This window comes from Mya arenaria, chromosome 15 (genome assembly GCF_026914265.1).
Source record: "Mya arenaria isolate MELC-2E11 chromosome 15, ASM2691426v1".
Taxonomy (NCBI): domain Eukaryota; kingdom Metazoa; phylum Mollusca; class Bivalvia; order Myida; family Myidae; genus Mya; species Mya arenaria.
This window is the reverse complement of record NC_069136.1, coordinates 16,472,549-16,491,884: the sequence shown is the minus strand read 5'-3', so window position 1 is coordinate 16,491,884 and position 19,336 is coordinate 16,472,549. Positions and strand designations below refer to the sequence as shown.

General features: G+C 34.4%; 1 protein-coding gene across 2 annotated transcripts in view; it reads left to right on the top strand.

Moving 5' to 3' along the window:
* Positions 1-1,251: 1,251 nt before the first annotated feature.
* LOC128219685 (uncharacterized) overlaps positions 1,252-19,336 on the top strand; it is a 120,879-nt gene continuing 102,794 nt past the window's right edge. For both annotated transcript variants that reach the window (XM_052927595.1, XM_052927594.1), the window contains exons 1-9: positions 1,252-1,339; positions 10,637-10,722; positions 11,864-11,922; positions 12,810-12,834; positions 13,360-13,424; positions 13,812-13,836; positions 15,248-15,312; positions 16,066-16,102; positions 17,182-17,292. In XM_052927595.1, coding sequence (XP_052783555.1) covers positions 10,659-10,722; positions 11,864-11,922; positions 12,810-12,834; positions 13,360-13,424; positions 13,812-13,836; positions 15,248-15,312; positions 16,066-16,102; positions 17,182-17,292 — 451 coding nt within the window. In that variant the 5' untranslated portion in view covers positions 1,252-1,339; positions 10,637-10,658. The remainder of the gene's footprint in view (positions 1,340-10,636; positions 10,723-11,863; positions 11,923-12,809; positions 12,835-13,359; positions 13,425-13,811; positions 13,837-15,247; positions 15,313-16,065; positions 16,103-17,181; positions 17,293-19,336) is intronic.

Genomic DNA, 19,336 nt, shown 5'->3' with positions numbered 1-19,336 from the left:
TTTGTGGTGTTACCTAACAAACGAACGCATCATGAAGGAATTTCACAGAGTGTCAAATAAAGGAAAAGTATCGATAAATTTCGAAGCAGACACTTTTCAAATCATTTGCACTTGTTTGCAACCTACAGCTACACTTTTGGCCCTTTTCCGGAATAATTGCATCGTCGACAAAAACGAGCGTTAAGACAAACAAGTAATACACTAGTAGTGTGATAAAGAATTTATTATATACCCATCTTAAATCCACACGCAATACAGTGTGTCCGTTTTCCACTACAGTGCAATAAAGCCTTATTCCACTATTGTGACGTCACGTCATAACAAGTATCGTTGCGCGATGTTAAAATGACGTCATAAAACAAAATAGTGTGTCGTGAAAATGACATTTATTATGAAAAATGTATATATTAAAAGGGTTGTTAGTACTGCGTTTTGATCCGGAATGGCGTATTCGACTCTCGTGGATTTTTGCAGATTTTGATTTCACTCGGCTTGCGACTCGTGAAATCCGAATCTGCAAAATCCACTCGAGTCGAATACAACCTCCCGGATCAAAACGCAGTACTTATAACCCTGTTTGATTGAATCAAGGTACAAATAGGTTTACAGTGATGTGTATGGTGTGCCAAACGTAAGGGTTTTGAGAACGATTCCTGGTTAGCCAAAGGCGATATTATAAAGGATAGCAGTGGCTCAATCGACGGCCCACTTCGTTAGATGGTTACGACATTTGGTAAACGGCAAATATTGCACACACCTGTCCCATTGTGGAACGTTGGCTTATTCATTGAAATTATGAACCAAAAATAACAATTATTGTCATGAGATAAAAGACGACCATTAATTATAGGCAATAATGCATTGTAATCATATAAGTATATGCATGGCGATAGGTCACAAAAATGATCTGTAAGTTTAGTCTATTTCTTTCTTTGTTCTTTTCTATAAGTTTAGTCAAACAAACTGCAAAATTGTCAATGTGCCTATGTGTATGTTAAATATAACTATCATAATGGTTTATTTCATTCCTAAAGTAATCAACAATCTTTTGCTTGCTCATTTGCCTCTTTCAATGATCAAAAAATGCCACTTGTTTTATACCAAAAAAAGGTTAATTACCAATATTTGGCCGAGATACTTATTCTTTTGTAAAATGGCATTATAACCCGCTCATTTTGAAATACACTAAATAATGACGCGCGTAACATGATACCTATTGAACACGCGATTGATTGTCAAACATTTAAATGTCAAAATACCGTCGCTAATATTTCACAATCATAAGTGCCGCTGGACGGCAATATTCGTGTTACTTTGGAGGAAAATATTTGGAAAAAAAGTACGTATAAAATTTTGCATTTTACTCCGATTTACAAACTAGTGTAGATTATACATTTGTTTCGATGCATTATGATTTAAGGGAGATCTTGATATATTCAGGCTGCAAGCTTCATCTACAATTGTTTTATGAATATGTTCATTTATTTGCTAGATTGCGATTTCATTTCTATATAATTTGCTTTAACAGTGACTCTTCATTCAAAATCTGTTGCATTCAAAAATGATCTGTACATTAAGTATCTTATATATAATTTGCAATCTATTTCTTTAATGGTTTTCTTTTTTATGCTGAAGTAAGCATACAAATACGCACCCAAACAATCAAGTTAAACATAGTCAAAATAGTAAATGCATTAGATAAAATTTTAAAACGGAACAAACAATATAGCTTGATTGAAATGTGTTTGCAGATACAAAATATATTATCGATATGATCGCGCTTTCTACTCAGGAGTATGTGGCCACGTAGCTATTAATTAAAATAAAATAAAATTGTAAATGATGATATGTTTTATTATACACAAGATATATGGGGTTTTTTCAACTCAGTTCAACATAATAATGCACGAAAACAAAGAAAATATTTTTTTTTGCATTGTGTCCGTGTGAAGCAGAGGGAGTTTTAAATAATATGTGTAAACAAAAATGATTTGATCGTTAAGTTGAAGATGTTTCGTGAATTGCCCCAGGTCGTTCTTTTATCTATTCGATGTACTGCAAAAATTCGCATTGCTAGAAACCACAACACGTAGCTATGTTGTTGTTTGTCTGCATTGTGTGTGTGTGTCGCAATGCGGCCCCGTGGTATATTTTAAGTTTAAATATATTTATATTACAATGATTGTGAAAACAGCTATAAAAACAATATATTTATCATTCTCGTTGGCACGATTTTACATTAGAGTGTGGTCTTGTATTGTGGGGGAAACCGTAGAACTCGAAGAAAATCCACTTGTCCGGCTTGGTAACCACAAACTAAACTCACATGCGCCGAAGCCGGGAATCGAACCCGGGTCGCCTAGGTGACTAGGTGAGAAGCGAGTGCGCCAACCAGACAACCAAACCTTTGTCTTTGGCCTATTTCAAAATCATGTTGCAACTCCGTGTTTGATACACTTTTTGCGTCTGTTTTATTAGAGTTATTAGTATTATACAAAATTTGTAGTTTGGCTAGAGGAAGTTGTGTACAGTCAATTTCTTACATTCGAGCCTCGCTATGTCGAACTCCGTTATCTCGATGTTCTGTTTAATTCCATTCCTTTTTTCGAATGTGTTGGGTAAGACATGTTTTTGTTACGGTTATATCGAATTTTCGTTATCTCGAAATATTATCCAAGGTCCCAACGACTTCGGCATAGCGAGGTTTGACCGTCGTTCCATCTTCTGACCTCATCATTGACCTTAGCTTTTTCTTTTATTTCAGATATGCATAAAACATTTTTTTCATTGAAATATCCTAGTATACCTCACATTGCCCTTATAACATTGTTTTGCCTCGGTCGACAGTATTGACTTCAGGTTGACAAAATGCACTGTCACCATCCACGAATTCGAGCTAACGGGTTTCGACTGAATGCAGATCGTTGAGAACGCAATTTTTTCGGAGGCCAAGACTCAATTTCAAAATGACTTAATTAAATACGATTTTTATACCGGCCAAGAATGCCATAAGTGTTTATCATGCTCATGTTTCAATCTCATCTTCGCACAATATTCCTGTTCTATCAAACCATTTGACAAGCCGATTTGGTATTTTCATTACACAATAGAAAGCTAAATTCATTGAACGCTTATCATCTGTAATTATGACGCGGGATTATCGCAACCATTGATAATCAAAACGTCTTTATAAAAGGGGACTCGACAATTGAAACCCATCATAACGTCCACGTATAAGTTTGATAGATATATAAACCGAATTAGAAGAATGTACTATAAATAGTCAAAAATAATATTTGAAGAGTTGACAGCGGCATTAATTAACTATTATAGGTACAAATATATAGAATAATTGTTATGAATGTTAGCTCTCTCCAGGAGGCATAGTACGTTTTAAAGCTATTGAATAAATCTTCCGATCTGTTTATCGTACCCTGTTACCCACGGTTGCCTCACTCCTACGTCATAACAAGGCAAATTGTGACGGCTAAATCAAAGCATTATTATCGCGATCGCATATTTGTATAAAATTACATGACCTTCCGTCGACTATATTCATTCAAATTGTAAAGCGGAGTAATATAACGCAATAACCGTGATTAGTTAACAGAATGGTTATTACCGCCATTGTGAACAATGTTTAAAGGTCTGTCGGAACAAAGGACGTCTCCAAAACAGAATCAAAACATCAACGACATAAATTGGGCCAAAATTGTCATAGATAATGACACCGTTGTTTGCTTAGGTGCGCTATTTTTAGTTGTGCTTATATAATACATACTCATTCATCAGAGGTTTGATAATGACAAATCTACGCTATGGTCGGAATTCGGAACTCCTCTGCCAATTTTATCGTGAATAACCTCGAATGTAATTGGACGATTTACATACTTTAAAAGTGGTACGATATGCCGCTGCAAGTAGATCGCGTAGTAATTTTATTTAGCAGTTAATCTTTACGACTTAACTCTTGGGGATCTTAATTATGATTGCAATACTACACTTCACTGGCAATCAATTTAAACTTAGATTTATAAATACAACTCTATAACAATATATTTAATTAATGATATAAATAAAAAAAATACGAACAACTTCAACTGATGTAAATGGCCGAGGAGTTCCGAATGCGCTGTGGTACTCATAGCGTCATCACTCTTGGTGAACGAGAATGATCTAATTGAAAATAAAACATTTATAGTTAAGAACGTTTCTCTTTATTTGTAAAAGGTACTGTAACTACAGATCACAGGTATGACATTTTACTGGTAAGAAAGCTTTGCAAAGGTAAAGACGATGACGTCAAAAGGGCTATTAACATTATAACGTTTCCGAAATAAACGTGGAATGAAATCATAATTGAAAACGGATTAAGATGGCTTATCCTGGTAACGAATCACAAAATAACATCATGAGAATAGCTTTCGTTGCTTATTTAGTGGTCATCACATGTGTGTTGTCCAATAAGAAGGCAATATATTTCAAAATTGACAAACATGTTTTTTCAGTATATCAGCAGTCAGCCGTTATTAATTTTAATCAGGTGAAGCGGTAGATATAAATAGTGAAAGGTCCACTTAGTGGGTAGTTTACATAATAGTTTGTAGACCTCTATAAATTTAAAGGATATACGTATATACTTGCAGAAAATATATGGTTATGTTACTGCGTTGCATCAAATGAACTAAGTACAGTCAAAACTCGCTTTGCCGAGACGACCCGGGTTTTCGGTATATATTTCGAGATAACAAAAATTCGATAAAACCGGAATACAAAACATGGCCAACTTTTGCTAACATACTCGAAAAAAGTTCGAATAAACCAGGTCATCAAGATAACAAAGTTCGACATAACGAGTTTCGAATGTAACTCGTTATGTATTTAAACATGACTTAAAATAAAGACGTCAATCGTATAGGACTTATTCACCAATTTAAAGAATGTAAGACTGACATCATCATAATAGCTTTTGTATATCTATTATCAAACATTCCAGATATAGTCTTTATTCTTCTGATACTTAACGGACTGTATTTAATGTATTGTGCAATGATAGCAAGGTATCAAATGAATTAATAATCTTGCAAAATCATCGAATCATTTATAACATTGTGTAAAACCTTGATGTCTGCTGACCCCATATTATTTTGGTATTATTTGAACGGGCATCGAATACTGATTAAACAAGGTAAAATACATTTAAAACGTTATTAATATAGTAATTGTAGTATTGATGGTGTGTGCGTGTGTGAGGGGGGGGGGTCTTGATCTTAAAAGGCTGAAAATGGTACTGTTTTATATTTCTAACTGTATAACTTTAAAATATTATTATCATTCACAAAACCTTTTAATGATAACAAGATAATACAGGGCCAGAGGGCATCCATAATTCATATATTAATTGTAAACTAGATACATTAACAAGAATATATTTAACAAAAATACAGGCCAAACTAGCCATGTCGAAGTCATTTGGACCTCGGGAAATACTTCGAGATAACGAAGATTCGATACAACCGGAATGCAAACCATGACTTACTGAATCCAACACAGTCGAAAAAAAGTTCGATTAAACCAGAACATCGAGATAACAGAGTTCGACATAGCGAGTTTTGACTGTATATATTTGTAGGCCATTGTTTTGATTAATTATATGCGTTTGTTCGAACCTGATTGATTATATACTACTCCGTATCTCGCTTGTCGTACTCAATCATTTAAATGCAATTTGAGATCATCTTTAACAATTGAAATGATATCCTTTAAATATATGGTCGACTTGAATACACAATATGAATGAAATGGTATTGTTCAAGGACATGCTATCGAGTGATTATGGTATAGATCAGCTGTTTAAATAACGTCACATTATTACCGTTTTTAGCGAAGCCCTGGATATTGAACTGTCCGCTATTATGAAATTGGAACCGTTTAATTTAATTAGTGTGATTTCCAAATGAGAAAAGATAATGGTCTATCAATGTCACGATTTATTAAGATATGCCAATTTAATGCAATTAAATAATAATTTATTATTTATATAAGACCTTTGCTTGTCTGCAATCATGGTTATTAATACTATTATTGAGTTCGGTTGTTATTTAAATCGAACATACCTAAGTACATAAGTGTTTTAAAAAAAAATCATATATATTTTTTCAATATCTATATCGACATTTATTTTTGTTGTCCTAATTTTGATATCGGGGGGTGCTTTGTAGATAGGCAGAATTGTCGGCATTAGCGAAATTGAATATCGATTACTTCAATTATCTTCGGCTGTCATCTTAAATTGTGTAGGGAGATATATTTAATGGAGTACCTTTTAACAGTCTGTGTATACATTAATACTCCCCCAAACCGCATTGTAATCGGCTCTATTTGACCGAATTGTGCAAATACAAAGATAAATGAATATTCTAATATATCTTTTGTTATATTTTCCCCCTATTGATATGCCATTATTTAATAACGTTGGTTGTAAAACGATAAGTATATTTGGTCCCAGGTAAATACTTGTACAGCTGGCCGAACTCGATTACTTGTAGAATGTGTTGAACTCGATTACAGGTATGATTGTTCGAACTCGATAAATGGTAGAGTTGGTGGAACTCGATTACTTGTAGAAAAGGTGGAACTCGATTACTAGAATAGTTGGTGGAACTCGATTTCTTGTAGAGTTGGTGGAACTCGATTACTTGTAGAGTTGGTGGAACTCGATAACTAGAAGTGTTGAAGAGTTGGTCGTACTCGATTATTTGTAGTGTTGGTCGAACTTGATTACTAGTAGAGTTGGTCGAACTCGATTACTTGTAGAGTTGGTCGAACTTGATTACTAGTAGAGTTGGTCGAACTCGATTACTAGTAGAGTTGGTCGAACTCGATTACTTGTAGAGTTGGTCGAACTCGATTACTAGTAGAGTTGGTGGAACTCGATTACTTGTAGAGTTGGTGGAACTCGATTACTAGTAGAGTTGGTGGAACTCGATTACTTGTAGAGTTGGTGGAACTCGATTACTTGTAGAATTGGTCGAACTTGATTACTAGTAGAGTTGGTCGAGCTCGATTACTTGTAGAGTTGGTCGAACTCGATTACTAGTAGAGTTGGTCGAACTCGATTACTAGTAGAGTTGGTCGAACTCGATTACTAGTAGAGTTGGTCGAACTCGATTACTTGTAGTGTTGTTCGTACTTGATTACTAGTAGAGTTGGTCGAACTCGATCACTAGTAGTGTTGGTCGAACTTGATTACTAGTAGAGTTGGTCGAACTCGATCACTAGTAGTGTTGGTCGAACTTGATTACTAGTAGAGTTGGTCGAACTCGATCACTAGTAGTGTTGGTCGAACTCGATTACTAGTAGAGTTGGTCGAACTCGATTACTAGTAGAGTTGGTCGAACTCGATTACTAGTAGAGTTGGTCGAACTCGATTACTAGTAGAGTTGGTCGAACTCGATTACTAGTAGAGTTGGTCGAACTCGATTACTAGTAGAGTTGGTCGAACTCGATTACTAGTAGAGTTGGTGAACTCGATTACTAGTAGTGTTGGTCGAACTCGATTACTAGTAGAGTTGGTCGAACTCGATTACTAGTAGTGTTGGTCGAAATCGATTACTAGTAGAGTTGGTTGAGCTCGATTTCTAGTAGTGTTGGTCGACCCCAATTACTGGTAGTGTTGGTAGAACTCGATTTCTATTAGTGTTGGTAGAACTTGATTAGAAGTAGTGTTGGTAGAACTGGATTACTAGTAGGTTAGTTGAGTTCGATTTCTAGTAGTGTGGGGTGAGCTCGATCTCTGGTAGTGTTGGTGGAACTCGATTACTTGTAGAGTTGGTGGAACTCGATTACTTGTAGAGTTGGTGGAACTCGATTACTAGTAGAGTTGGTGGAACTCGATTACTTGTAGAGTTGGTGGAACTCGATTACTAGTAGAGTTGGTGGAACTCGATTACTAGTACAGTTGGTAGAACTTGATTACTTGTAGTGCTGGTCGAACTCGATAACTAGTAGTGTTGGTAGAATTCGATTTCTAGTAGCGTTGGTAGAACTCAATTACTAGTAGTGTTGGTAGAACTCGATTACTAGTAGTGCTGGTCGAACACGATAACTAGTAGATTGGTAGAACTCGATTACTAGTAGAGTTGGTCGAACTCGATTACTAGTAGTGTTGGTCGAACTCGATAACTAGTAGATTGGTCGAACTCGATTACTAGTAGTGTTGGTCGAACTCGATTACTAGTAGAGTTGGTCGAACTCGATCACTAGTAGTGTTGGTCGAACTCGATAACTAGTAGAGTTGGTAGAACTCCATTTGTTGGTCGAACTGGAAAACTTACTAGAGAATCGATAGAACTGTAGGTGGTTGGTGTTTTGTGTGTAGATCAACAAATATATTAACACATATATGAACAATGAAATATTATTTTTAAAGATTTGGAATTGAAAGCCTTCGAATTTTCTCTGGTTAAAATATTCAATATTCAGCGCTCCAATGCAGAATGTCTGTTATGTTAAAAATGCCTGTATCATAAGTGTAGCAGTAAATATTTAATCACATCGTTATGTTCATGTACTTATAATTATAGCAATAATCAATTCAATTTTGTGCATTGATTGTGGTAGAAACGAGGACTCGTTTGAGCTAACAACTAATAATTACGGACAGTAATTGTAGTAAATTGCCTAAAATAGCAAATAATGTTCAAGTGATTATAAATTTTAAATGAATTGGTCTCTCGGTCTTTTAATGATTGGTTATTATTAAAACGAACAAAAGAACGGCCTCTCTGAACATTATATTAATTTCGCGATTTCGGTTTTATTTTTTTCATGATAAATGAAGAAAATTATCATGATAGTTTGATGAAAACAGTGACTAGTCATTTTTAATAAAAAAAAATGGTGTAACTCCTTAAAATACTAATTTTATGGATGAAAGTACCTCACTTATTATTTTAATTTCTGAGAGATTCGCCATTACCGAATTTGTATTTTTGATATCTTATTTCCAAAACTGGGCTATGTGTTTATTTTAATCAAACATGAACTTGAGTATTGAATATAAAAACAAAAGGTAGACAAAGGGGAAACTATCAGCTTGTTGTCTTAGAATTGGGCCCGTCTTTGAGGGTTGTTTAGTTTAAACATAATCAATTTACAATGATTGTGAAACAATATTTTACCACATTGTATTGTGCTGTCGGAGACACCGGGATACCCAGTAGCACCATTCCGACTTGGTGACATTAGCCGAACACGCACGCGCCAACCAGGTTTGCCATAGAGAAAACCAAATGCTCAAATCGATGGACTTAGCGGATCCCGGTTTTTAAGATAATATACAGGTTACAAAACACAACTTATACGGGAAGATGTACTGGTTAAGTGTTGATTTAATTTTGTGTACTACATCATTAAGGTATAATATCATGTACAAAAGCTAGATAAGAATTTCTCCCACCTCAGTTAAGTAGATCCAAAAAAATAACCATGCTAGAAATTCTTATCTTGCCCACGGGCAAACATAAAACGCCCGTATGAAACTCCCTTTTAATGGTCACCTTATTGTAATTACCTTCCTTGTTGAAGACTGTCGTCTGTAGCATCATAGAAACCTTGTGTTGGTGCAATATTTAGAAAGCTTATTAATTATTTCTCGCTTTAAATGTCACCATAAAAAAGTGTTCACGCACCTTTCAGGAAATAATGCTTCACTCTCCTCTACACTATTTAAAGATCGATATGACAATTAACATAATCTGAATCACTGCGCGCATATCCATGGCAACCACGAATCATCACATACCCATACGCATTTAATTTCACTACGCACAAAAGAGTCCTGCAAATGCAAAACATTTTTACTTAATTTTGTTTAAATGAGGTTGGAGAAAACGCATCTACCATAGACGCTCTTGTAAGATAAGTTCATCCCAACCCACGCGCAGGGTGGTTTGCGAGGGTTGTTCAGAAGCATGCTTCCCCTCGGATTATATTTATGAATGATGCGTTTTCCATCATGTAATTAAAAACAAACAAGCAAATAACACACGACGAAACGAACGCCAAAAATAGGTTGGCAAATAGTTTTTCCAAAAGCATATACCCACATCCCTTCAATTTCAAACAGTTTTTAGAAATTGCTATATCAAAAAAAAAATACAGTTGAGGCCCCTAGGTTATAGTACTTAAAGCAAACACAGTTACTTTTCCCGATTGTGGCGGATCCGTGGACTAGTGGTAACACACTTGACTATCAATCCAGGGATCGCAGGTTCGATTCCACGTCGCATCACTAAACATACTAGTCGTCTTCCTGGAGGGACGTTAAATGGTCATCCCGTGTGACAGTGCTATACACTGGTGCACGTTAAAGAACCAGGGTAGCTCTAACCAGGGTTACATTCTGTCTGTCTTTTTTGCTCCAACAACCTAAAATGACTAACAATCTTAAAGGAGCATTCGCCGAATGGACAAGGCCCGAGTGCGAGTATAAATAAGCTTACACACCAGCACCATTTCCCGATCCTTTAAATCACTGTATGATCGGATAGTTGCGACACAATTGTGATAAATTATACAGAACTTTTATAATCTTATTTTAACTAACGTTAGATCTTGTTTGATCTTTTTTCAGGAGTTAACCAAACACCACAGACATGAGACTAGCGGTTGCCCTGATCAGTGGCATGTTGCTGGTGGTATCCGGGGTTTCCGGTCAAGGTATTCAAATTACCCTATTAACGATCATTTAAATTCGATTCTGATGCCAGTTATAATCTTAAATGAATCACGCATAATCATTTGTTGCGTAGAAACAAGTAAAAGCCTAAATATCATTTTTAAGAGGTATCGTGCAAGATGTCTGGTGCGAGCATAAATAGGGCGAGAATTTACATGACTTTCTAAGTGTGAAATGTTTTAGAATTGCTTGTATTTTACGAAGTGATCCTTGGCCAACATTTCAACTTGACGGAATATTGAAGAACCATACAACGGTGTTTGCCCTGCGAATTATTGGCCAATGGCTACATCGTTAAAATACAAGCAAATCTAAAATAGTTCACACGTGTAGAAGCAGAACATAACATTGTCTTTTATAGGCTAAGAAATATATTCATGTATTTTCTGTCAAAAAAGTAATTTATCAATTATATTCACTTACTTGTTTGTTTTCTTGTTTGTTCCGACTATATATTTTAATAAAAAATAACAACCGAAAAAAAGAACGCCATAAAAGACTGGGTAACATCGGCTTTGATCCGTGGTGACCCATGTGGGAACCCCGTTGACTAAGTCACCTGATTCCTCAGCCTGATCAAGAACACTAGCGTGCAAGGTTTAATACTCTGGCTTGTATATCAACAAACAGCTATTACTGTTACTTATTTTATGACGTATGGCAGAGTATTCTAGAAAACCACCAGTCAGTTTTTACCAGTATAGGTAATCGTTCAAGTATTATAAACTGAAGTTATTTATTCCATGGTGCGATAGCTCATACTGTTGCATTATTATAAATTAACAGTCTCAATCATACCTATACTGTGATTCTGTGTAAACTGTGTAAACTCTTCTACTGTCAGAAGAATCATTAATGACCATTCAAAAACACAATTTTCGTGGAGAAGTTTGAGAAAAATATATTGGATAATGCAGCCACATGCTAGGTGTTTAAGAAATACAGTCCTTGTATTAATCAACTGATTAGTAGATTGGCAACGTGCAAATGGTCAATCTTAGAATATATGCTATGTTCATAATGTATATATATATATATATATATATATATATATATATATATATATATATATATATATATATATATATACAGTAAACATGTATGGAATGTTTCTCTGAACAGCTTGCACTACTGACGCGGATTGTGGAGATCCCGGAATGAGTTGCTCAGCCAATGCCTGCGTAAGAAAGTTTATCTGTTCTTGAAATAGTTCTTTTAGATAATGTTTGTAAACACAATTGTAAAACAAGATGTTTAATACCTTCTAATAATATCTTTACCAATATAAGATCAGCTTTGTTTATTACGTAGGAGCATTTTATATCGCCATTCGGAACACCTCGGCCATTTTCCACCGAAAGCAACGTCGGATGTATGCCGGTACATCAAGTATTTTGATAAAATGTTGAATAATTACATTAATCAAATGTAATGTTTTAATGTATATGTTGTTTTTCTAAGTTTAATTTGATTGCCAGAGGAATATATTATTGCATAAATAATTGAAATGACTAAGCTATCAGTAGTTTATGCAGCGTAGTTAAATGTAAAGATTTCTGACATTGTAATCCGTCCAAATGCATCCATAGTTGTTTTCGATGGAAAATGGAAGTTCCGAGTGTGACTGAATTTTCACAAATGTGTGACATATTTGTACGAATTTGTCACACACGTGTAAGGAATTCGTACGAACATATCCATGTGTCAAATATTCGCATGTGTGAAAATTACGGTTCAACATAGTCGAATATCTTACTTTACCTTCATTAAAATCAACGAAAATCATCTTATTGGAACTATCTTTAAAATAATTTCATTTGAAAGTAGGACAACTTTAAAAAAGAACGTAACACAAATTTAATCAAAGACAGTTAATTAGCTTGACCCTGTTAAAAAGGTCTTAAGATTTAAAGAAACATGGGCTATGTGTTCTTAAGCATGTGAGCTTGAGATCAACTTTAAAGAAAAAAAATATTATCAAGACGAAAATGATATGCATAACAGTTTTCATCTGAATAGCCTTTACTATTGTGCTGTTAAGCTAGTCAATCTTGTATCTTCATTTCAGATTCCTCTATCAACCGGACAACCTGGTTTGTATATGGATGCGTGATATGTATTGATTTAAAATACAAAAAAAACCCTGCAGAGACAAGCCCTCTTGTATGCAAGGTTAACGCTGCAGCAGACTGCTATCACTATTACCTATTTTATGACGTATGACAGGGTGTTCTTAACAACAATGAGGCATATTATTGGAAGCATAGGTTATTGTTCAAGTAAAATAACTAAAGTGAATTATTCCTACGTGCGATAGTTCAAACCGATAATGTGATTTTCCTGTGAATTTTAGATTTTTTGAAAAAGTTTGTTCTACTGTCTGAAGGATATTTATTGACCAGTCATAAAAAAACGAATTGTGCAGAGAATTTTCAGATAATATATTCAGTTGGACAATGCAGCCTCGTGTTATTGTGTGTTAAAGAAATACAGTCCTTGTATTAATCAGCTGAATTTGATTGACAACGTGCAAATGGTCAATTTTAGAATAGGTATGCTATTTTGATACTAAACATGTACATAATTAAGTATCAAAGAAAACATGTTTCGCCGAACAGGATGCGCTACGGACGAGGATTGTGGATATCCCGCCTCCGGAATGGTTTGCGACATGGGCGCTTGTGTAAGAAAGCTTTTTTGTTCTTGAAATATTTCATTTCTTTTAGATAACGTTTTTTAATAATTGTGAATCAAGTATTTAATGCATCTTTACCAGTATCAGATTAGCTTTTTTGATAATTTTGGAGCATTGGTGTTATTCGATAACGCCATTTGAAACACCTTGGTCATTTTCCATCGAAAAGAAACCTCGGATGTTAAAGGTACATCAGTAATTGTAGTTCGTAAATTTTCAAATAATGCTATACAAATCAGGTTTGAGAGGAACACTTTAAAGAAAAAAGATCTAAATTAGGCGGAAATGATTTTGAATAAAAGTGATAAAAATTTTCATCCTAATTGCCTTTATTTGTGTGCTGCAACGCAAGTTAATCTTGTATCTTCATTCCAGAATTATCAAACATCAAACCAAACTGGTAAGTATATGGATGAGTGATCTGTATTTATTTGAAATACAATGAAAACTGCAGAGAAAAGCCCGTTGTCTGTTTGTTTAAACATTTCGTCAATTATAAAGTAATGTAAGGTAATTTACAAAAATACAGAGCCGCCTTTACTGTCATCTAAAATTTGATATTAATATAAAGCCGTTGTACATATATTGGTATTATGTTTTATTACTTAAAGAACGTTATTCTATGGTCGTGTAAGCTGCTACTGTTGCGCCTGTTTCAGTAATATCAATAAACAGTTTCAACTATTTTGATTTTTGCGACAGCTGTTGAAACTCTAAAATATTTTGTTCTCACATAACAAAATTTGACCAATGGTCAAAACAGTTATGGCAAAGAACTTTAAGACAATCCATTGGATACTCCAGTCACGTGCTAAATGATGTTTACATAATAATATCCTTATATAAGTATAAGTCAACCGGCCCAAATTTCTCGAAAATTCTTAAGTTTAATATGCTTACGTAGCTTATTTCAATAAGCCAAAATACATCCCTAAAATTGATTTTGATAAATGAAAAATGGTGTATCGTTATTATCATACAGACAATTCTAGAACTTCTCAAAGCACAAAAAAATAATTATAATGCATATTAAAGAAAAACAATAATCACCTTAGCTTAATCCTGTTATATCCTGTTATATCCTGTTGCATCCTGTTATATCCTGTTATAATCCTGTTATATCCTGTTATATCCTGTTATAATCCGGTTATATCCTGTTATATCCTGTTATATCCTGTTGTATCCTGTTATAATCCTGTTATATCCTGTTATAATCCTGTTATATCCTGTTATATCCTGTTATAATCCGGTTATATCCTGTTATATCCTGTTATATCCTGTTATATCCTGTTATAATCCGGTTATATCCTGTTATAATCCTGTTATATCCTGTTATATCCTGTTATAATCCGGTTATATCCTGTTATAATCCTGTTATATCCTGTTATATCCTGTTATAATCCTGTTATATCCTGTTATATCCTGTTATAATCCGGTTATATCCAGTTATATCATGTTATAATCCTGTTATATCCTGTTATATCCTGTTATAATCCTGTTATATCCTGTTATAATCCTGTTGTTATCCTGTTATAATCCTGTTATATCCTGTTACATCCTGTTATATCCTGTTATAATCCGGTTATATCCTGTTATAATCCTTTTATAATCCTGTTATATCCTGTTATAATCCTGATATATCCTGTTATAATCCTGTTATAAGGGACTAAAGAAATTTCGATAAATGGGGACATGATTGTTTGATAAACAACGTGTGCTTTATAAATTCCAGAATAATTATGTAATCTATTTTAAAAATGTAGATCTGCATGTGTATCTTGAATATAAACATGACCTTTTCCTCTAATCAGGAACATTCTGCAACTCTCCCGAGGAGTGTGGTGATCCCGGAATGATTTGCAATAACAACATATGCGTAAGAAAGCTTATCTGTTCTTGAAATATATGTTTTTAATATAACGTTTGTGTTCACAATAGTAAAAAAAATATATAACACGATTTATCTCGAGAGTATTGTACTGTGGGGGAAACCGGAGAACCCGGAGAAAACCCACTTGTCCAGCTTGGTGACCACCAACCAAACTCACATGCGTCCAAGCCAGGAATCGAACTCGGGTCGACTAGTTGAGGAGCCAGTGCACTACCTTGATAGCGCTGACCGGACAGCCAGTTGTTTTGAAAAGTGCCATGCTTTTATTGGAAAACTGAGTTAAAATTGAAATTGGGTAATGCCTCGAATAATTTCGTGATTAAAGATTGGATCGCGTTTTTTTTAATATTGACGCTCAGAAATTGATGTTTATTGGCTAAAGGCGTTACTAATTACGCTTTCTAAAAATGAAAATATGTTGTTTTTTCAAATTAAAAAAAAAAGAGATCTGTTCTATTACGAGTTATCTAAAAAAAACTGAATTGACGGCATTGAGATTCTGAGACAACAAAAAAAAAATGATTTTTTTTTTCAAATAGGTCAATCTGTGAGAATGCAGCTTTAAACAGGTTTTTAAGAGAGTCATACATCTTCCTGAGGCGACATGAAAATGGGACAGTACTTATATCTACTGTTGTCGTTAGGGAATCTTGCATTAAGTATAGTTAATTTATATATCTGTATATCGTTAAGCTTAAATGCCATTTACAATCATGTTTGTTTCAAATAACTTTTCAGATGTACCCAGAGTACGGATCGGGTTCTTATGCAACATGTAAGTCAAAAGTAAAGCTTTATGTTTACTCTTACATCATCAAGGAACACCCGCAAAACATAAATACACTGATTCCAAGGTTCAAGGTTCAAACATTTATTGCATGAAGGCCTCCAGCACATATACACATATATAAACAATCAATTATAAACATCGAGACTGTTGACACATACGGCAAAATAGATATATCAGAAAAAATGACCAAATTTGCATCTAAGTGTACTTCAATACTTGCTATTTGTCAATCACAAAGGTTACTTTATCAGCATAAAACAAGTTCATGGACAAGTTCTTAATAATTGTTTCATTTTCAGATGCAAATAGCAAAAAACACTTAGGAAGACTAGGACTAGTATAATATTTCAGTGTATATTAATATAAACTTCTCGTATGGCCTTATACAATGGGCATTTGATAACAAAATGGTATTCATCCTCAACAAGATTTTTACAGATAAATAAAATCCAAATCATCGTCGTCCTTTTTAAAGATTCAAAAATATGTTTAAACAAACAGTTAAAGTTTAAGCATTATAAAGTCAGTGTGTGTATACCACGTGATAAAATGCGTCACAAATGCTACGTCGGAAGGCATTTTGCTTTGAAGAAGGACTTTAAACAAAGATAACTTCACTATTTCTTCACAAATTTAAATGAAACATAGCGCAGTCTACGCCACTTGCGGAGTTCCGCCTTCGGTCTTTTACCAGAATATGATTTGAGTTTAGTTTCCTAAAACACCTCGACAAACCTTTTCAAAATACGGCCGTCTGACGGAGCACTGTCAATACAATATTTTGCAAACAGGTTTGCCGAAGCGTTTGTTGAGACTAATCACCTTATCAAACTTCGGTAATAAAACGAAGTTTAATTTAAAATGGTGTAGTAAAAGAAAAGTTATCTTTGATTTAAGTCTTCATTTTGAACAAAATACTGCCTGCCGATGTAGCTTATACGACGTATCTTATCACGTGGTATATACACACTGTATGTGACGTTGTATATTTTTGGTTGTTTAGCGCCATTAAATGAACAGTTCAGCAACAAACATCCGCCTTTTTAAATACGCCTTCCTTACAGGTATGCCTTGCTCGACCAACGATGAATGCAGCTGGGAAATGACCTGTAACAATGGCGAATGTGTTTGCATATCTGGACTGTTCAATGGAACAGACTGCACGGAAGACAGAAGTAAGTATTTCAAAGACATTGAGAATAGCACAAAGTCAGTCATGATGAAAGTAGCTCGCTACTCGCTCTGTCCGTGTACGTCACCGAATCGTACAAATACGGCCTCTTATAAGTCTTTGTTGTTAAATGTGATATCGAAAAGAATAAGCTCATATTTAACGAGGCACTAACCTTTTTGCGCGGTATCAAACACTCCTTAGATAGTTCATACTTTTGTTAATATATAATTTCTGATAAATGTATAAATATAAATATTAACTTACATAAAAGGTTGCTACCTAGTGTATAACAACGTTCTCTGTTAATATCCCGACTCCCAGTACCAAACACACATAGCTAGTGCTGAAACATAATAATATATTTTAATACAAATAGAATATTCCAATAACAGCCATAATAGGAATGAAGGATTTTATCAACAAAACACACGCAAGAGGAATCAAAGTTTAAATTCTATCAACAATGCCATTTTGACCCAATGACCCAATTAAACTTCAAATAGATACTAAGCATATTTTCTTTCATTTGCTACTAGTAAACACTTATTGGTGCTTATAAAAGCGTCTACAATACTCTAAATAACAGCACCTCGGCCATTTTCCATTTAAAACAACCTCGTATTTATGCCGGTACCTCAGTAGAAAAAGCTCGCAGACCTTTAAATAATGGTTTTAATTAATTGAAGTATATTGACGTGTGTTGTAATTCTAATTCTTAATTGGTTGCGATTGAAGTATATCATTGCATAAATCATTATGAGTAAAGTCATTAAGTCTAACTTCCAACTGAAATTACTACGCGATCTACTTGCAGCGAAGTTAAAGTGTTTAGATTTCTGACATTGTAAACCGTCCATTTACATCCGAGGTTGTTTTAGATGGAAAATGGCCTATGACCTCCGAATGAACAGTGCCATAGTTACATACTACTGATTCATTATTAATAACAATAAATGTTAACGAGCGGATCGCGTATTTGTATATGGAGTCATTTCCTAGGAATAAATCAAACTTTATTACTTAAACTCGAGACGTTTTACGGCAAGCTTGACAAGTGACATTGAAAGTTAAAAAATACCAACGCTTATACATTGATCCATCAGGGGATACTTTTCGATACTTTTGGAGGCATACTATCTAATTGGAAAGATGACTAAAACTGCGATAACAATACAAATTCATGTCGGAACCGCAAAAAGGATATTGTTTTAAGTAGTTCGAGGCTCGTCCGATATGTAACTTTGCTTAGCCCGTAAGTTGGTTTTAGTTGTCAAAGAAGTTCGAATTAATACCGGCTTCTAGAAGAAAGCTTTGGGTATTTTTAACAAGCACCTGCTTTATGATCGATTTAAAAAGTATTCTTAAGACCAACTTTTATACCACTGTGTCATGTTTTTGTTGCATTTCTTTGTTCAAAGACAAACGCAGCTTTGAAGTGTTTAAACAGCACATGAATTTGATGAAAGAATGGTTTTTCATCCATTCCTTTGTTTACACGGTAACTTAAACAAACTAACGCATTCCAGCAATTTCAATTTCTGGAAAATCGTTAAATACCAAACGAATATATCTCTGAGTTTACAGGAAATGCTGTTCTGGTGTTTAACAATGCATTATCTCCCAACTCAGATAAGTAGATCCAAAATTTTAACAATGCTAGAAATTCTTATCTTGCCTACACGCAAAGATAAATAAGTACCCGTATGGAACTTCTTTTTAATGGTAATCACATTGTAATTACCTCCCTTATTGAAGAATGTCGTCTGTAGCATCGTATAAACTATTTCTGGCAATATTTAGAATGCTAATTAACTTTTTCTCGCTTCAAATATCACCATAAAGATGTTTCACGCACCTTTTAAAAATAATGCTTCACTATCCTCAGAACTATTCAAAGACCGATTAAACTAGCAATAACATAATCTGAATCACTGCGCGCATTTCACAATATCAAATATCCATTCGCTTTAACTTTACTACGTACAAAATAGTTCCGGCAAAAACAACAACATTTGTTTTTGTTTTGTTAAACTGAGTTGGGAGAA